Source organism: Protobothrops mucrosquamatus, unplaced genomic scaffold (genome assembly GCF_001527695.2).
Source record: "Protobothrops mucrosquamatus isolate PMUCROS unplaced genomic scaffold, P.Mucros_1.0 scaffold953, whole genome shotgun sequence".
NCBI classification, from domain to species: domain Eukaryota; kingdom Metazoa; phylum Chordata; class Lepidosauria; order Squamata; family Viperidae; genus Protobothrops; species Protobothrops mucrosquamatus.
This window is the reverse complement of record NW_015387198.1, coordinates 35,593-56,661: the sequence shown is the minus strand read 5'-3', so window position 1 is coordinate 56,661 and position 21,069 is coordinate 35,593. Positions and strand designations below refer to the sequence as shown.

General features: G+C 43.5%; 1 protein-coding gene across 1 annotated transcript in view; it reads right to left on the bottom strand.

Moving 5' to 3' along the window:
* Positions 1-9,731, bottom strand: part of ANK3 (ankyrin 3) — a gene marked incomplete at its 5' end in the record, with an annotated part of 147,572 nt that extends 137,841 nt beyond the window's left edge. The window contains 3 exon segments of the mRNA XM_029284794.1: positions 2,549-2,650; positions 9,627-9,672; positions 9,674-9,731. Coding sequence (XP_029140627.1) covers positions 2,549-2,650; positions 9,627-9,672; positions 9,674-9,731 — 206 coding nt within the window.
* Positions 9,732-21,069: the final 11,338 nt, after the last annotated feature.

The following is a 21,069-nucleotide window of genomic DNA, read 5'->3' as shown; positions in this document are numbered from 1 at the left end:
ATTCTGGAAGTTATACATTTTGGAGCATCACCAATGGGCACCATGCCCAGGGAGGCCACAGGGCAACCTCCACCCACCCCTGCAGACACACAAACTTAGGGACAATTTCATTTCCAAATGAGAGCTACACCTTACAGGTGCTACTGAAATGGGTCTCCCATGCGCACTTCCTCAGATGGAAGTCCTTTGTTTCCTAAAACTGCACTCTAGTGGCTTCAGCCTTCCTAGCTAAAGAGAGTGCCCCATGTCTAGAGTACCAAAGGACAAAGTACTTTTCTGTATAGAAGTCTCAGCACCCAATTCACCTGTAATCAGTACAAATATGACTCTTGTATCAAAACCAAGCAATTTCTCCTGTCAAGCAAAGATGGAATCCTATGTTTGGTATTAGTGTATCTCCCATAAAATGCAGAGGAGTTGATTTCAAGTCACAGTGTACATTACACACATCAATAGGCACACATTAGGTTGCAAAGTGCTGACTTTAAAGCAAGATGGAGACAATACAGTGCAGCAGCCTAATGAGGGCAAGTTGAGGAGAAGTTCTAGGGCTCAGCAAAAGCTTCAAATACAATCTAGAGAAGTAAATCCTACTAGGTACTTAAAATAGTACTTAATGGTACTACATCTACATGGAAGGAGGGAAGCAGTGGGGTACCATGAGGCTCCGTCTTAGCCCCAGTACTCTTCAATATCTTCATAAATAACTTAGATGAGGGGGAAAAAAGGGGAACTCATCAAATTTGCAGATGACACTAAGCTGGCAAGAATAGCCAACACCCCAGAAGACAAGCTCAGGATCCAAAAAGATCTTGACGGACTTGAACAAAGGGCCCTATCCAACAAAATGAGTTTTAACGTGGAGAAAAGCAAAGTTTTACATTTAGGCAGGAAAAAAATCAAAGATATAAGTACAGATTAGGGGAGACCTGGCTCAAAAGCAGCAACTGTGAGAGGGACCATGGAGTGCTAGTGGATGATCATTTAAACATGAGCCAGCAGTGTGCGGCAGTAGCCAAAAAAGCTAATACAATCCTTGGTTGTATAAATAGAGGCATAGAATCAAAATCACGGGAGGTATTAGTACCACCTTATAAATCTTTAGTAAGACCACATCTGGAATACTGCATCCAGTTTTGGTCACCATGTTACAAAAAAGATGTTGAGACTTTGGAAAAAGTGCTAAGAAGAGCAACTAAGATGATTAAAAGCCGGAGACAAAAAACATATGAATAACAGCTGCAGGACTTGGGTTTGGCTAGTCTAAAAAAAAGAAGAAATAGGGGAGACATGATAGCAGTATTCCAGTATTTGAGGGGCTGCCACAAAGAAGAGGGGGACAACATATTTTCCAAAGTACCAGAGGGCAGGACACAAAACAATGATTGGAAACTGACCAAAGGGAGCAGCAACCTGGAATTCAAGAGAAACTTCCTAACAGTGAAGACAATTAACCAGTGGAACAGCTTGCCTTCAGAAATCGTGGGCATTCCATCACTGGAGGTTTTTAAGAAGAGACCTGTCTGAAATGGTATAGGGTGTCCTGCTTGAGCAGGGCTTTGGACTAGAAGATCTCCAAGGTCTCTTCCAGCTGATAGATTGAGATTCAGTGGGGAATAGAATAGAATAGAAGCTGGAAGGGACCTTGGAGGTCTTCTAGTCCAGCCCCCTGCTCAAGCAGGAGAACTATACCGTCTCAGACAGATGAATGTCCAGTCTCCTCTTGAAAATCTCCAATGATGAAGCACCCACGATCTCTGGAGGCAAGCTGTTCCACTGGTTGATTGTCCTCACTGTCAGGAAGTTTCTCCTTAATTCCAGGTTGCTTCTCTCTTTGATCAGTTTCCAACCATTATTTCTTGTCCTTCCCTCTAGTGTTTTGATGAACAACCTGCCCCCCTCTGTCTTGTGGCAGCCCCTCAAATACTGGAACACCGCTATCATGTCTCCCCTGTTTCTTCTTTTCTTTAGTTTATATGGGGCTTAGTTTAGATCCATGGGACTGTAGCCTTAATATATCTGAATATCACTGTTCTTTCTCACCACATATTTTCCCCAACTGTTTTAGGAGAAACCTATTTTAGTTTTTGTTCAGTAACCACAGAATTATTCATATTAGCAGTAGTAGTAGCAACACTAATAATTATGCCCCATGCCCATGAAATATGCTGTTTTGACTGCTTAAGCAAACCCCAAGCCCTCTAAATGAGCTGGATTTCAATTCCCATAATCCCCAGCCAGCCTTGGAAGAAGAACATCTAGCTTATCCTGGAGGAGGTTGTTCTGAACTCTTGGACAGGAGCTCTCAAGACATAGACACAAATATAGGCTAGTACTGGAGTAGGCAATCTCGGCTCTTTTATGACTCGTGGACTTCAACTCCCAGAATTCCTGAGCCAGCATGACTCAGCTTGGAAACCTCTCGCTTCCCTCAGCATGGCTGGCTCAGGAATTCTGGGAGTTGAAGTCCACGAGTCATAAAAGAGCCAAGGTGGCCTACCCCTGGGCTAGTAAAACAAAATATGTGTTGACGAAATATTTCTACAACCTGATTACAAATGTTGATGTCCACTCCATTCTTTAAGTAATCAAGAGCTTTTTCTAAGTTGCCTGCTCGGGCTGCTCGTAGGTAGCTTGCGTTGGTGTCAGACTGTAAGAGAAAGAAAAAGAAGAGAAAATAAAGAGTTTGAGAAGCAAACACGAGCTGAAATCTGAATTTTGTGATTTATATAACCGGCCATCATACCCAGATCCTATATCTGTATTTGGAATCAAAGTTGAGCATTAGCATATTGCTAATGTCAACGCTGCTAACATCGGGTGTTCTTGCTTTGACAACATATGGAGATGCAGCCATTTTCCTTCTTATGTTTTACTCTTAGAATTAGAGTTGGAATTAGATGATACTGGGGGGGAGGAGGAGGAATGTGATGGGAGTTAGTTAGATATAACAATATTGTAATAGTGTGTGAATTTAGGACTTTTGAAATAAGAGTTGATAAGAAATGGCGGGTTGGAGAACAGGAGGGAAAGCCTACATTTCAAACTAATTGGAGAATGTGATTTATGACTATTAATTAGAGGAGGGAATTGTGCTTTGATACTATGTACTCAGGGGAAGGGAATTCAGATTTTGGCTTTGCCTATGTACGTGCCGATACTATGCTACTCGAATAAAGATTCTTTAAGGTAAACAATGCTTCGAGTTCTTTGAATAGTTTCATCTGTCAGAACCATGACACCCATTGTGTATAAGCTGCGTTATGATACTCGCAATACAAAATATTAACATCCATGTAGATCTCAGCTAGATACCCCTTCAGTGAAACAGGAAAGGAATTCTGTAGCTTGTCTGAAAAAAGAGTTTAGGTAGCACCTTGCCTGGCACTGGAGGCTGAACAGGTATGATGGTAGCCATCATTCTCTGACAGAAGAAAATAAGAGGGCAACTCCTGGTCACACAACAATTACAGTTTGGCAAGTCCGGAAACTAAATTCTCTCGACCAAAGACCCCAGTCTTTTGCCTAAATTTCACCATTCGTTTTAAGGCTTCCATGTCTCAAGGAAACCAACCTCTGCTAAGGGTTTTTTAAATATTGTAGAAGGTGGTTTGTTGGCTTGGTTCATTCATTTTTAGGCAAATATAGATAGTCCTCGGTTTACGACCACAATTGAGCTCAAAATTTCTGTTGCTAAATGAGACATTAGTTAAGCGAGTTTTGCCCCATTTTATATCCTTTCTTGCCACAGTTGTTAAGTGAATCACTACAGTTGTTAAATTAGTAACATGGTTGTTAAGTTGTTAATCTGGGCTCCCTGTTGACTTTACTTGTCAGAAGGTTGCAAAACGTGATCACACAACCCCAGGACACTGCGACCATCGTAAATATTGCCAACCATCTGAATGTTGACCTCAGAGAGGCTGTAATGGTTGTACGTGTGACCTTTTTTTGTTGTAAGTCACTTTTTTCAGTGATGTTGTAGCTTGGAACCATCACTAAACGAAGTATGATAAGTTCATTTAGTACAATTTTGAGCACAGCTTGCTCTGCGCAAGCTGAGTACATCAGGAGAGAAATGTTTGAAAACCATGATTTATGGAATCTTATCCAAACCAAAGGACTTTGCTGTTGAGGATCTCATGATCAGCCACCCAAGAATCTCTGGATCCCAAAGGAATACTTTTGACTCTCCCCATAAAACATAAAAATCTTATATTTTTCTTATAATTAATGAAACAAATCAGTGTACGATAGCAGTATTTTTTGTGTTGATTTCAACGTTCAACATCTCTCCCATTGTCCTGGATTTACAAAAGAGTGCTTGGTTATTGTTTAGCTCTCTGGTCCATTTTTAACATTGTTGTGTAGGGAAATCTCTAGCACAATCTCATTGTTCTCAACGAGGACACATTCTGGCTCCGGTCCTAGCATGGAGCTAATTTTGATTTCCTCGTGGAACAGGAGCAATAACTTTATTTTGGAGGAATGAACTTGTTCCTAGACCATCAATACTCGATGTGAAGAAATCTTTGTACTCATGTGATCCTTTCTTCTTACAAAGAAGGAGGAAATTCCTATTACAGAATAAAATGGGTGCTTCTACACACCGTGTAAAAGGGAAAAAGTCAGTCGCCTGCAGAATTTCTCCATGGTTGAACATTCTCACATTAGAAAAGTACAATAAAGCTATTGGAAGAAAAACAACAGACACATGCATACGTTAAATTTAGAAACTGCGGTTTGTTTTTTAATTTAGAACGTCTGATTCCAACTTGACTCTGAGTGATTTACATTAAAAATAAGGAACAATCAAGAGGGACCAACTGAAAGAAAATCCTTTGCATCTTAACTCAGCCCCTTGAACCGAAAACAGAGCCAACAATATCCAGGTTTTTAGAGACATCTGGAAGGTCATCCAGATGGAATGGCACAGATCTCTGGGGGAATCTTGTTCATGGGGTAAGGGCTGTGAAAAGAGACATCCTAAAACAATGATATCGTTTGATTGAACAATCCAGAGCACACAATCTTGCTAGACAAATTGGAAGCAATGCAGTGGGGTCACTTGGGGGTAACAAGGCATGCCAACATTATCCATACCACCACATTCTGGACCAGCTATCGCTTCCAAGGGGTCTTCAAGGACAGTTTAAAGTGTGTTACAGCAGCCCAACTGTAAGTTGACTCAACAAAGCTGTTTCTAGCCACAGTGACACTGAAATAACAAAACCTATTGTTGTGATGGAAGCGCTACCCCACTGTGCTTGTGTCACAACATCTCAGCCTCAACATCAACAGACAAATAAGTGGTAGGGTTGGTGACACAATTTCACAATGTGCATCTTATTACATGGCCTCTCCTGAAAACTCTTAGGGACAAAGTTTCCTCAACCAAACATTGACTCTGCTAGTTTGGGGGCAAGTTGTAAGCTTTTTAAGTATGTCAATGCAGACTTAGGTAGGACATTAAGTCAATACAAACAACTCATTTATCAAGCAGTTGCATGGATGTAATAGTGCCAAACGGTCATCCTATGGGCAAGTTTTCCATATTATACTGGGTTTTATGCTTTTCCATGCCACATAAGGCTGTATTATCTGAATTTGTTCCACCTTCAAGAAGCAGAGTTCTTGAAGGTAAGTTATAGAGTTATTTGAATGGCTGAAGCCTCATTTAAGCCTTGAAAGAGTGGTGATAAAGGCACCAAACTGGGAGACTGTGAGTTCTAGTCCCACCTTAGGGACATAAGCAGCTGGGCGACTTTGGGTCAACCCCTCTCTCTTCGCCCCACAAAGATAAGATAAGATAGCCTTTATTGTCATTTTTTTTTTACTGCGGGCACAACGGCACATATCAAAAATGAAATTTAGTTGCCTGCTCTCGAAGTGAAACACATACATGACACACACCTAAACATACTATATACAACGTATGTATAGACCCACACCCCTACATATACATAACAAATAAATATTAAATATTGTCCATCTTGAATATATAACAGAAGGAGGAAGTTTGAGAGTTCAAAGAAGGCCCGAACAAAACCCTTCCAAAAATGCTACCAAGAAACTTTCAGAGACTTGCCAGGCAATTGCCAAGATTCTAAATTGATTTGAAGGCACACCCTCACATACACACACAACAACAATAACAACAACAAATACTTGAAACCAATAAAAGAACCCTTATAATGCCAGAAAACTCAATCACAGTTATTTTGTATTTTGCTTAACTGGGGGAGGGCGGCTGAAGAGCTCCCAGGGCCACAAAAAGTGTGTATGTGTGTGTGTAGGGGGGGTGTTTGTGGCTTTAATATGGTCAAAGGTCATGCACTCCCTTTTTTTTTTACAGGCTAAGAAGGAGTTTCAATAGTATGCAAGGGATGAGTGGTAGGCATGTTACTCAAGATTCCTTCTGAATTTTCCACTTTAATTTAAACAGGCAACCTCTTTATCCACGCGGATTGGGGATACTTAGCAATGCTTTATGTCTGTCATCACAGTAGCTTAATTTTAGCATTCCAGAATGGTACATGGTAAGCTAGCCATGTGCTTTCTCGGTATTTTAAAGAAGAGGACCAACTGCATTCCACTTGGCACGCAGGAGGAAAAATCACAGTTAATGAGCAAGGGAGTATGATTCGGTTTTACAGGAAAAGATGTATTTGTAACAGCAAGTTCTACCCATTCTGGAAATGCATTTTCTTTCTTCCACTCCTAAATGCTTTGTCATTTTTTTAGATGGTGGGAAAAAAATCCGATAGACAGATAAATTTTGGGTCTAGGTGAATCATCACACAACGTTCTTTATCTTTTAAAACACTGCTTCCCAAACACTTCTGATCTCAATTATTAATCTCCGCGAATCTCCCAGCAATATAATTATTGATTGTAGTCTATAATTGATCTGACAACTACCCCAATCCACAGAGCATCCTGCTCATCATAAATCTCTGGTACGTCTACAACAATGTGTGCTGCGCACCCTATTAAGGATTTTCTCCGGAACACCTTTCCGAAGGGCTACCAAGCGGAAGTCCTTAATCTATGGATTAGGTACGGCTTCCCTTCAGCACCTTTTAGCGGACTTGAAGCTTACATAACGTAAATCTACAATGCTTATTCACCACAACTCACTGCTAGAAGCAAAGAAGTACCGTACCCCTGTCGATTCACTCCTCGCCATGCTTCAGTTTATGTTGTCCGTGGTGTCCTCTGTGCACGCCATGTCTCCGTGCACTGGGGGAGAGAATGCAGCGTTTGCTGAGTCGCTAGTAAAATGCCAGAGCAGCAGTATTGCCCATGAAGAGGGAGCAGGTCAATGCACTCTCAGAGGCTCTGTCTAGGGCAGGACCATGTCAGCCTCAACCCAGCCCTTCTGTACACATTCCACTGGGGGCAGGCAGACAGGCCGGGCAGCCTGACACCCCAGCTTCAGCATGCGGAAGGCCAGAAATCCGGTCCACCAGGAAATCTTTCCCAAGCAAGCTGGCCTCAAATCGGGATGTTTTTGGGTGGAAAGGCAGAAGAAGGCCTTCTAAGGTTCAGCTTCACTTTTCTTCTGCATGCTCGGCATTTCTATACAGCTAAGGACTCGGCAAACGCTGATAAATAAGAAACAGACTCTTAAGCCAGTACGTTAAGAGCCAATACAAGCAGTGCTAGCTAGGAGAAAGAAAGAAAGAAAGAAAGAAAGAAAGAAAGGAAGAAAGGAAGGAAGGAAGGAAGGAAGGAGGAAAGAAAGAAAGAAAGAAAGAAAAGAAAAGAAAGAAAGAAAGAAAGAAAGAAAGAAAGAAGAAAGGAAGGAGGAAAGAAAGAAAGAAAGAAAGAAAGAAAGAAAGAAAGAAAGAAAGAAAGAAAGAAAGAAAGAAAGAAAGAAAGAAAGAAAGAAAGAAAGATATTCTGGTAGTATTTCACTTTAAAGACAATACCCTCCTTCCATTTCATCAGTATTCTGTTTTTAGGCAGAAAGGAAAAAAATAGCAAGATGTTTCAGTCTGCTTATGAGCAAAAGTCCAAGCCTTTTTTTCTTGTCAAAGTCCACTCCTTCTACTCATGGACGTGCCTCCAAGACCTCTTCTGGCTTCTGGATTAGGGGTCTTAGCAAGATGACCACTAGGTGGCAACAAAGAGACACAGAAACTTTGGAGTCCCACCAGTAGGTGGCATAAAAAGCTCTGCAGAGAAATACTGTAAATGCTCTAAATCAGAGATCCCCAACCTTTGGGGCACCAGGGACCGGTTACATGGAGAGAGGTTTTTCCACGGACTGGAGGGGGCGTGGTTTTGTGCGCTGCCTACATCCCGCAGATGGGGCTTTCCTTGTCTGTGCGGACCGATTGCTGGCATGCCGCGGCCCAGTACTGGTCCACGGACCGGGGTTTGTTGGGGACCCCTGCCATAAATGACTAACAGGCTGCCCCTAGTGGTCTCTCCTTTAGCTTGCAAAAAAAGATTAGGAACGCCTTGTAAGATACTCTTCTATCTTTAAAATGTCTCGGTTCACACAATCCCTGGGAGTCAAGCTTAACTTAACATCGCCACGACCTCTTTTTTTAAACCAGTTCCTTAAGCATTTCTTTTTTTTTCTTGAATATACCAACACTGTTCCTGCAGACCAACCCCCACCATTTCATCAGGGGAACTCCCTACCACTAATAACACATCTGCATGGAACATCTGGGAAAGAGCTATAGAGCCATCACCACCTGCCATCCTTAGAACAGATCCACCGAGCACATGCATGCACACATGTATGTTAAGATGCGTGAATATCATAACGCTAGTCGTAAAATCAGCATTTATTCTACCCGGTTATTAATACTGGATGTTTTGCTGCAATTGCCATGAAGTTGCATAAGAAAGTACAGTTGCATTCGTTCTGAAATATTTTTTATCACCCAAGGAAACCATCGTTTCTTCTATAAGCACTTTGAAAAGTCCTTATCCTCATATCAGTAATACCAGTGGATAACAAACTTCACTCAGGATGATTGAGTCTTGACAGTCAGGCTGCAGCAAAGGGATAATACTTAATGTTCCCCAACCTTCTCACTCATTGCCAAAGTAGGTTATTATACAGTTTAGAGAGATTCATGCTCTAAGGATCATTTGAAGAATTGGACCAAGAATCCTTTTTTCACCCAAGTTTAATCCTAGAAGGTCATCCAGGACTCTCAAATTTGGCAGATTTTATAACTTTAACTTCAGCAGCTCTAGCGTCTTATTAATAACAATGTGCATTCCCAGTTAAATCGGGCACAATTGTTTTATAGATTTAAATTCTTCCGAGCTCTCTCAAGAAAAGCTACACAAGAAAAATAGGATGTGCATCAGAGGTATTTTCGGCCTTTTCTTTGACACAAACATATCCCTTTACATTTCTTCCAAGCATCTTCTATGCAGTAAACAGACTGCCCCATTGCAACATTTTGGAGAGTGGGGAAACAGAGAAGAGAAAACTAAACCTTGACTGACTTGCTTTAGAGGTAACCCTTGGAAAACAAAACACTCCAAAAAATGAAGCAAACAGACCTACGCCCACATTTACCTGCAAACCAGGAAGAATCCCCTTTCTGCCAAGAATGAGAACCACCACAACAATAATAGCAATAACTCGTTACCGCCACACAAGTACAGAGAAATAAACCTTAAAAGCCAAGCTTATGACAGCATCTGCACACGCTTACTTGGTCCACGAAGCCCTCTCCTTCTTCCACTGCCATTTTCTGTGGTCAAATGTGAAACATGATGATCCCATTAGTTAACACTTTGCACACGGGCGGCTTATCAGCCAAAAATAGCTGCCAAGCAGAAAGCAACAAAGCCAGCCAGCGGGGCCTCATAGGCTACTTCTCCAACTATTTCTAAAGAATGGGAAGGCAAGTCAAGGGGGGTCTGGCTAGGAGCACCAAGAGGCATCCTGGAGATGCCTCCCTGCATTGTAATCTTGAGCCCTTTCCGGGCTGCGTAAGCCTGGGATGAAGAGGACCAAAAATAGCCTCCAAATCAGTGGGTAACAAGGCCCAGCGGGCAGGGGTCACTCCTGAAATGAGCTTCCGGGATGCTGTTGACCAGCCGTTCTCCAGGAAAGGATGCAGAATGTGTTAGTTTTCCAGAAGCAACACAACCAGGGACTGACATTTACCCAGCCTGCGTGCTGTCAAAAAGAGAGGGGGGCAGGAGCATTTTAAACCTGGGGAAACAACATCATGGATGAATTGGATGGACTGGAGTCTGCCTTCTCAGTTGCCTGAAGAATTAGTGGCATTGGCAGGTGTGCAGGTATGAAAGAGAGAGAGAGAGAGAGACAAAGAGAAAATAGAATAGAAAGAATAGAATGAATAGAAAACAACACATTGGCCTGTGGAGTATCCAGTTGCAGCGGAATTAAAAAATGGCAGCCTAAGACTATTTCATTCAAGAATGGGAAATAAACTTGAAGGTATTTATTACTTCAATAATAATGGATTACAACATTAATTCTATCTCTGATTTGTCAAAACCATTTGTGACAGGGAAAACCACAATCCACCATGACTGATGCTGACAGAAGACACGGAAAACCCCAGGTTTCTGCAGATACAATAAAGACCAAGAGAGTTTAAATTTATTTTTTTTGCTCCCACAGTGACAGCTCAATCCTAAATTGTGATGGTGGAACTTTTTCCTAAAGTTGGAAGCTGAACGGTTTCAAAACATGCTAAGATTGTTTTATTTAGCAAAAAATACAAACTGAACACACAATCGGCCATCAAGATAAAAACAATACAACCATTTCACAGGCAGTCCGATTCCCACAGGGAGGAAACAGCCACATCTTAGGGCAGTGGTGGTGAACCTCTGGCACAGGTGCCAGAGGTGGCACTCTGAGCCCTCTCTGTGGGCACACTTGCCGTTGCCCCAGCCTTGCCTCCCCCCGCAACCCCCTCCTCTCCAGCAGCCCCCCTGAAGGAGACTCGCCCTCGAGCGTGGCCCACACGGAGCAGCGCAGCCAAGGACATGGCAGCCAGGCAGCGTAGACAAGACTCTGCCCTCATGCACCATCATGCAGTTGATGCTGCAGGGCGCAGGCAGAGGGTGTCATTGCCATAGTGCTGCTGGGCTGCCTGGGCGATCTGCGGCGGGCCCTGGAGGCGGTGAGTGGTCCTGTGGGTGGGGGGGGTGGGGGATGGGGGGCAGAGCAGGGGCGGGCAGGGGGTGGAGTGGGGGCAGGGCCAGTTTTTGGGCACTCGGTCTCTAAAAGGTTCGCCATCACTGTCTTAGGGCCTTGAGAAGGTCCAACAGAGACAGGGCCAATCTCATCTCTCCAAATGGAACCCAGAACATGCCTCTCCTGCCCAATCTGATGGGATGGGAAGGCGCACTCAGAGAAAGGCAGTCTTGTAAATGATCTGGCCCCATGCCATGAAGGGGTGAGACCACCAGGACCTTAAATTCAACATGGAAGCACACGGGCAACCAGTGTAGCTGACAGTTTGTTGACTGCATCTAAAACAACAAACTATGGTTATTCAAACAGAAGCAGAAGTAAAAGGAAGGAGGTGGAAAAGTATAAACCAACAAGACTCGACTTTTCACAATAAAACCATAGTTTGTGGGACCATGGCAATGCTTAGGAATATAAACCAAAATTTATAAAGCATAATATCATGGTTCAATCATCCTTCTAAAACCAAATAAATGCATTATCCAACTTCATATCAGATGAATTTGCTAATTTAGAAGTAATTCTTCATACAGTACTAACATGTTCTTTTGTCTTTGGGGGTTAGTAAGAGCATATCTTGGAAGTGGAAATATTTTTGCTGTTGTTGTTAGTTGCAAAGTCATGTCCGACCCATCGCGACCTTATGGACAATGTTCCTCCAGGCCTTCCTGTCCTCTACCATCTTCTGGAGTCCATTGAAGCTCATGCCTACTGCTTCAGTGACTCCATCCAGCCACCTCATTCTCTGTCGTCCCCTTCTTCTTCTATTGCCCTCGATCTTTCCCAGCATTAGGCTCTTCTCCAGTGAGTCCTTCCTTCTCATTAGGTGGCCAAAGTACTTGAGTTTCAACTTCAGGATCTGGCCTTCTAAGGAGCAGTCGGGGTTGATCTCCTCTAGGACTGACCGGTTTGATCGCCTTGCAGTCCAGGGGACTCGCAGGAGTCTTCTCCGGCACCAGAGTTCAAAGGCCTCAATTCTTTGGCACTCAGCCTTTCTTATGGTCCAACTTTCACAGCCATACATTGCAACTGGGAAAACCATGGCCTTGACTATACGTACTTTTGTTGGCAGGGTGATGATGTCTCTGCCTTTTAGTATGCTGTCTATATTTGCCATATGTTGCGAAATACTGGTGCCCAGTTATTTTATTTTTTTCCAATGAAACCACCTGCCCCATGTGAAAGGCAAAAAGGCACCACATGGTGCTTCCTTTCCCTGCTGAAATTTAAGACAGAAGATGGACTTTCCAAGCAAATATCCCCAGCCTGGATAGCAAGCAAGATTGGCAGGTCTCGTGCCTCGGACTATCCTATATACTGTACACATGTCAGAATCTCCATGCACATATAAGCCACACATCCAGAGCAATTTCCCATTTTTAGTATGAAAAATCACTGATCAAGCAACTCTACTTCTTTCTTTACTTTCACTTCTTTGTTCTTATAACTGTAACTGGAACCATTTTTCTCTGCTTTGATAGCAGATGAAAGCAATGCTCCAATATTTAAGGGGCTGCCACAGAGAAGAGGAAGTGAAGCTATTCTCCAAAGTGCCTGAAGGCAGGACAAGAAGCAACGGATGGAAACTAATCAAGGAGAGAAGCAACCTAGAACTAAGGAGAAAGTTCCTGACAGTTAGAACAATTAACCAGTGGAACAACCTGCCTCCAGAAGCGGTGAATGCTCCAACACTGGAAGTTTTTAAGAAAAGACTGGACAGCCATTTGTCTGAAATGGTATAGGGTTTCCTGCCTGAGCAGGAGGTTGGATTAGAAGACCCCCAGGGTCCTTCAAATTCTGTTGTTGTTGTTGTTATTGTTTGTAAATACTGAGATCAAAACATTTAGTAGACATCTTCAGGATATTTGAAACTATGAGATCTCATAGTTTCTTTAGACTGGTTTGCAGAACAAATTAAAACTGGCTTGGTTCACACAACACATTCATGCACGTATTATGGTTTACAAATTACCTCTGATACCAAATGAAAACCAAACAAATAATGTTATAATTTAATTCAATGCATGAATCAAGAGTGCCTATTTTACAACAGGACTTCAGATCTGTCAGCAATAAAAGCTGGTGCTTCATGGTATTTGACAGCTGACTACGGGGATATCTGCAGGAACTTACTGCTTTTGTCAGAAAGTCAAAAGGGATGTTTCTTCTCGTATTCGTATGTGATGTCATGGCACACATACAAAAGAGGAGGTTGTGTTGCACACCTGCGGTGATTTTTCATTATTCTGCCCCTGTTGCCCTCCTCGGAAATTGACTGTATTGTATATGGTGGGTTTTTATATATATATTTGGACATGTCACAACTGTCATGACTCAATTTTATTGGAAGCAAATAAAGGTGACAAATAATCACTCAAGGATGGAGTGAGGATGCTACGTATTGGGCGAAATAAGAGGAAAGGATTAATTTAATGGAAACCTTTGGGTCTTGTCTCTGCAGGAGACAGCAGCTGGCTGGCATTTTCGGATTTGGAAGTTCAGGTCTGGCCAGTGTTTGAATGGGAAATCCCAGAAGGAAGAAGGAGTAAATGCCTGTAAGGTTGCCAAGACAAAGGTGTGGATGTGCCAGGAAGTCACTAGGAATCAAGCTGGACTTTCTCTTTGCCTCCACTTGCTCCAGAGCAGCTGCCCTCCAATTGTAGCTGATTCCCCTGATTATTTATTTGTTTGTTAGTTGCGAAATCGTGTCCGACCCATCGAGACCCCATGTCCTCTACCATCTTCTGGAGTCCATTTAAGCTCATGCCTACTGCTTCAGTGACTCCATCCAGCCACCTCATTCTCTGTCGTCTGTCGTCCCCTTCTTCTATTGCCCTCGATGTAATTATTTAAGATCCAACATTTCAGCAGCTGTTGCTGTACGCAAAGAAAAAATCTTATGGAACCAGAAGGTTGGCTGAGAATCCCACAACCAGGTCCCAGGGTACTGATCTAACACCACCATTTTTCCCAAAGCCGTTCAGGAAGGAGGACAAACAAAAGTCATCCCATTATGTTCCTGGAGGAAAAAAAAGTTAAATAACACGCAAGGTGAAGCCATTACAAGACGCCATGCGGTGCAGCCCATTTTTCCCTGGGCTAAAGCCAGAGAGAGGAGAAACCCGAGATTCAAGAGTTGTGCACGTGAGGCCTGTAGACAGTTTGCAGAAGCAACCTCACAACCCTTGGTGGATGTCATAAATGAAAGTCCAGTTTGTCTTCCTTGAAGGTCACTGAGGCTGTAGTACACAAAATGCTCTCAACAAATCTGGCCTCTTCCCACCTTTTGCTTCTGCAGAAGGCAACAGAGAAGACAGAAGCAGAAGTACTATCCACGATGGGGCTGCCACTAGTCCTTGGACTGTCACCCATTTTGCCAGGTTTGAAGAAGCCGAGTGCAAAGTCCGACTCAGTTCCCCAGACTTTGCCTCTAGGGCAGGGGTAGGCCACCTTGGCTCTTTTATGACGCGTGGACTTCAACTCCCAGAATTCCTGAGCCAGCATGAGGGAAACTTTGGCCCCTTCATGACTCGTGGACTTCAACTCCCAGAATTCCTAAGCCAGCATGGCTCAGCTTGGAAACCTCTCCCTTTTCCCTCAGTGTGGCTGGCTCAGGAATTCTGGGAGTTGAAGTCCACGAGTCATAAAAGAGCCAAGGTGGCCTACCCCTGCTCTAGGGTCTACTTCTGAATGGCTCCAGAACTCTGCAGGGCCACTGCTGTAACTCTCCTAAAGAAAACACTTGAGCTGGCTGTGTTTACGTTATTTCATGTCACTTTATGTTATTTAAACTGATTAAAGGCTCACATAAAGGTCTTTCATTCCATCAGAGAAAGGAGGACATCAGACAACTTCTGCAGGATCAGAACAAAAGGTCCCTCTAACAGGTAATTCATTTCCATCATTTTCTCAGTCAGGCAGGAAATGTCCTTCATAAGGGAAGGTCCATCATCCGAGGCCCCACTTAAATGTGCATCAGTGGGACATCAATGTTGATTCTTCTTATGAGCAGGAAGCCTCCTTGCAACCAGGGGTCACCCTTACAGACTCTGAGGGTTGCAGCATTATCAGACTGCACGAGGTTACATTTTTATCCTTGTTTTGGAGATGCTGCCTCCTATTTTGGCAAGTAATTTTTAAAAAGAAAAATATAAAATTGTGAATTTCGACCCTCTAGAACAGAGGTCCCCAACCGTTGGGGCACCAGAGACCGGTGCCAGGGAGAAAGGGTTTTCCACGGACCAGAGGGGTGTGTGGCTTTGAATACTGCCTGCATCCTGAGGATGGAGCTTTGCTTATTTGTGCGGCCCGCTGGCTGGCATGCTGCGGACCGGTGCCGGTCCACGAACCGGGGGTTGGGGACCCCTGCTCTAGAATCTACAAAACAGAGTGTGAAAGGCTGTGAGTTCTCCACCCACCTCCAATTTCCAAACAATGCCCTTCGGTATAATCATCATCATCATCATCACCACCACCATCAAGTTGGAAGGGACCTTGTAGGTCATCTAGTCCAACCCCCTGCTCAGGCAGGAAACCCTATACCATTTCAGACAAATGGCTGTCCGGTCTCTTCTTAAAAACTTCCAGTGTTGGAGCATTCACCGCTTCTGGAGGCAGGTTGTTCCACTGGTTAATTGTTCTCACTGTCAGCAAGTTTCTCCTTAGTTCTAGGTTGCTTCTCTCCTTGATCAGTTTCCACCCATTGCTTCTTGTCCTGCCTTCAGGCGCTTTGGAGCATAGCTTGACTCCCTCTTCTTTGGGGCAGCCCCTGAGATATTGGAAGACTGCTATCATGTCCCCCCTCGTCCTTCTCTTCATTAAACTAGACATACCCAATTCCAGCAACCATTCCTTATATGTTTTAGCCTCCAATCCCCTAATCATCTTTGTTGCTCTTCTCTGTACTCTTTCTAGAGTCTCAGCATCTTTTTTACATCGCGGTGACCAAAGCTGGATGCGGTATTCCAAGTGTGGCCTTACTAAGGCATTGTAAAGTGGTATTAACACTTCACGTGATCTTGATTCTATCCCTCTGTTAATGCAGCCCAGCACTGTGTTGGCTTTTTTGGCAGCTGCAGCACACGGCTGGCTCATATCTAAGTGATTGTCCACTAGGACTCCGAGATCCCTCTCACAGTTGCTACTATTGGATCCTAAACTATGTTCTGATGGAAGAATCTTCCTTCCTTGCAAACTGACCGGCCCTCATACAGGGTGTTTTTTTTAAACCCCTTTCCTCACTTTGAGAAAGCTGAGGTCCAGCAAAAAATTCAGAAGACCGGTCTCCAAAGAGTGCTGTGCTGAGCCCCCACCATCCCACCTCTAGATCTGCCCAACAGGTTGCAAAGCACAGGTTGCCGTGAAACCCCAGCCAGAGAAATGGAGCCAGATGGCTGTGAAGGAAGCAAGGGGCTACAAGCGTCACCCCCAGGGCTACGTGGGGGTGTCCAGCACCAGCCCAGCAAAGGGCGACTTCTCTACAGATTGGAGGTATTTCTGACCTGCTGCCAAGCAGCAAATGACTTGCATTCTAACATTTGTCAGCAGGATCATAAAGCGGGAGGGGCTCCCCCACCTCCTCCTCCCCCGCCACCTCTGCTGCAGCTGCTGACAGATCAGCAGAAAAACTAGCTCCAGCCTTCATTCTGGAAGGCAGCATCACCCACACATGTGGGAAAGAGAACCTCTGTCGACGCTTCCATGAAAAGCAAAATGAGGGTGCCTACGGATCCTTTCTAATCCTCCCCCCATACACCGAAGATGGTAGAATCCAGGGAGGGAGGGAGGGAGGGAGGGAGAGGGAGAAAGAGAGATAATGAATAATGGCCTGAAGAAATGGAAAGATCTGAAACTCTGCCTGTCTTCCTGCTGATGATCAAACTCCGAACTCCCGAGAAGATAAAAGCAAAGGACGCTTCTGTAGAAACTGAAATCATCAAAACTAAGATTCATTAGGATCACTTGTCAGGGAAGACGCTCATGTTCTCAAGAAACCATTTTAGGCTCCTCCCCCAGCAGTGAAAGGTGACTCATCACTCCTGGTGGAAGGAGGTGCAAGTGAGCCCCGCCCCCTCCTTTCATGGGAAAGGAATTTTGGAAAGTGCTGACTCTCCTGCTGGTCCCAGAGATGGATGATGGATCAGTGAGGCTCAATATCAGTTGAATGTGGTGTTATCAACCTAAAGGCAGGTCCTTCTGTTTGCATATTTAAATCCCCCTGGGTACTTTCCTCCAAATCCTCCCCCACACACACACACACAGCATTCTTCTTCTTGTGCCATATCCGTTATCGGATGTTGGCGACCATGTTGGCAATCCTGTTTTTATCAGCAGCCGCACGAAAAAGTGCTGCTGAGTTTTGTCCAAACCGGTCCCTTAGATTTTGAAGCCACGATGTTCTTCTTCTGCCTGGACTTCATTTGCCTTCAATCTTTCCCTGGAGGATTAAATGGAGTATGCCGTATTTTTCTGGGTGTCGCATCACACGTCCGAAATATTCTAATTTTCGTTTTTAAAATTGTTTTGATGATTTCCCTTGGCTTTCCCAGGCGGCTTATCCCCTCCTCATTTCTGATCTTGTCAACCCAGCTTCTACGTAACAGCCGCCTGTAAATCCACATTTCAAAGGCTTCCAGTCTCTTCAGGTGGCCTTCTGTCAGGGACCAACTCTCTACTCCATAGAGCAGGATGGAAAAAATATAGCATCTGACAAGCCTGATTTTCAGTCTTAGGCTTATGTCGTGACTGCAGAAGACCTTTTTCATTTTGAAGAATGCTGTTTGAGCTTTCTCTATCCTTGTCACACACAGCATAGCTCATTCAAATTCAGGGTTTATCAAATCTGGGCTGTCAGCTTTGACCTTTAGTGCTTCCCAGGAAATTCTGAAAAACTGCCACAAGAAAATGAAATGACACTTTGGTTTCAAATGGATCAGGAAAACAAAACAGCAGGTGTTGCAGTGCGTCATTTAAACTTTTGCGACTTTCCTGGACAGTCAGGCCAGGGTTACAGCATGCCATACATTTCATTACTGGGGGAAGGGGGAAAAAACACAGATGCGTCAGAACATGAATGAAGTCATACAAAGAACAAAGAAATGGAATTCTATCCAAGGAATAAAGGAAAGTCTGTCAATCCGCATTCTAAGGACGTGCATTTTGCATTTCTCTATCAACCCTTGAACACCAAAGCAGTTTGGTTTATAGCCGCCTCTTCTTCTCCAAGGAACTCCTTTTGAGTTCCAACTCCCATCATCCTAAAGAAGCATGGGGGAACCTCATGGATCTGTATAAGGTACCAAGTTGGTGAAGGACAATTGAGGATGGTCACAGAATGAAACTATCTTCCCTTGGAGTATTTTAAAGGAGTTTCCCTGGATGCAACTCCTTGTGACTATCCCGTCTTTGTATCAGAACAGTGTTTCTCAACCTTGGTGTTGAAGGAAAAGTCTTCATCATGGTTTAGTCCAAGCCGGGAATAAACAACATGGCGACAGCTTTAGAAAGAAGGTTGCAATTTATTGAAGAGGAGAGCCAGACAGAAAGATGGCTCTGGAAGAAAAGAGAGAGAGCACATGCAGGGAGCGGGTTTTTATACCCTCTGGAGCATTTTGTTTGGAGTTGTTTCCTGTTCCTGTTTGAGGCTTTGTATTTCCTGTGTCATGTACTTTGACCCGAGTCTGAGTGTGCCCCATTTGGCATCTGTGGGCTAATCCTATTATGTCCTGTTGAAGGAAAAGTCTTCATCATGGTTCAATCCAAGCCAGGAATAAACAATATGGTGACTGCTTTAGAAAGAAGGTTGCAGTTTATTGAAGAGGAGAGCCAGACAGAAAGATGGCTCTGGAAGAAAAGAGAGCGGGCACATGTAGGGAGTGGGTTTTTATACCCTCTGGAGCCTTTTGTTTGGAGTTGTTCCTGTGGCATGAACTTTGACCAGAGTCTGAGTGTGCCCTTTGACATCTGTGGGCTAATCCTATTATGTCCTGTCTTAGAGTTTGGGTGGGGTATGTAGATTTTAGGTGTCATTGTCTTTCTAAGCTTCTAGTTGGGGGCCTCCAACCTTCCTGGATTATTTACATCTGCATTTTTACAGAGCTGTTTTTTGCTTGGGGGAGACTTGGGGCTATTAAAAAATGGCATGCTTTTCTGCCTCTTTAAGATCCTTTGAGGAAATATAATATTCTGCCCTTTTAATATTTCCTTCTCGAGGGGCGGGGAGCTGACTTCCCACATTGGCAATTTGAAAATGGGTGGAAAATGAGCTGAGGTCCACCCATATTTAACCTCCCAAGATTGAGAAACACTGTACTTAGGAGAGAAGCAACTTAGAACTAAGGAGAAACTTCCTGACAGTGAGAACAATTAACCAGTGGAACAACCTGCCTCCAGAAGCGGTGAATGCTCCAACACTGGAAGTTTTTAAGAAGAGAGTGGACAGCCATTTGTCTGAAATGGTATAGGGTTTCCTGCCTGAGCAGGGGGTTGGACTCGATGACCTCCAAGGTCCCTTCCAACTTTATTATTATTATTATTATTATTATTATTATTATTATTATTATTATTATTATTATTATTATTATTATTATTATTATTATTACTATTATTATTATGAGCAAAAAAGCCACTTATCAAAACCATTACACATCTGAACTCTTGGATTCTGAAACAGTGGAAAGGCCGTTGAAACCCTCCCTTCCTAAGCCTCATTCATGGAAAGAAGAAAACAATGAAAACACGAGAACAAGCCATGGCTGCAGGGGAAATGCCTAGAAAGCCTTTAGCAGAGAAAATGGGCAGAGCCTGTGCAGAGAAGGCCTTTAAACTGGGTCAGGTTTAAAGGTATTCAAGATTGCGCAATCATTTAAAAATGCAAAAATGGAGATCATGGGGTTTTAGGCAGTTGTGGGAAATGCAAAGTTAAATAAAAAGAAGTAGAATTATCAAGCTCTCATGCTTCATCTGAACCAAACTATACTGCCAGATAGTAGACCATTTTTAGAATTGTGTTTCTTTCCCACTGTGTTTACACTGCTAACTGTAAGCCTTCTGGCTACAAATATTTATTGATTTATTTAAAGAATGCATACCCCTGCCATCTCAACCTAATGATTCTGGGCAGCTAAAACATGAAGAACAAAATAGCACAATATAAATAAATAAATACAAATACAAGGCAACCTTAGAAAGAGTACAGAGAAGAGCAACAAAGATGATTAGGGGACTGGAGGCTAAAACATATAAGGAACGGTGGCTGGAATTGGGTATGTCTAGTTTAACGAAGAGAAGGACGAGGGGGGACATGAGAGCAGTCTTCCAGTATCTCAGGGGCTGCCCCAAAGAAGAGGGAGTCAAGCTATTCTCCAAAGCGCCTGAAGGCAGGACAAGAAGCAACGGATGGAAACTAATCAAGGAGAGAAGCAACCTAGAACTAAGGAGAAACTTTCTGACAGTGAGAACAATTAACCAGTGGAACAGCCTGCCTCCAGAAGTGGTGAATGCTCCAACACTGGAAGTTTTTAAGAAGAGACTGGACAGCCATTTGTCCGAAATGGTATAGGGTTTCCTGCCTGAGTAGGGGGCTGGACTAGATGACCTCCAAGGTCCCTTCCAACTTATTATTATTATTATCATCATCATCATCATCATCATCATCATCATCATCATCATCATCATCATCTAAGAAACCATCTCACTTCCTATCACAGTGTCTGCCAGGCTCCATTAACACCTAACCCGAGACCTCAGGAAAACACCAAGGCCAGGATCATCCCAGCTCTGAGATGAGAACAAAGAAAACAAACAAAGACATCTTATATTGAGACAAACTTATTTTAACAGTTTACTATGCAGACAGC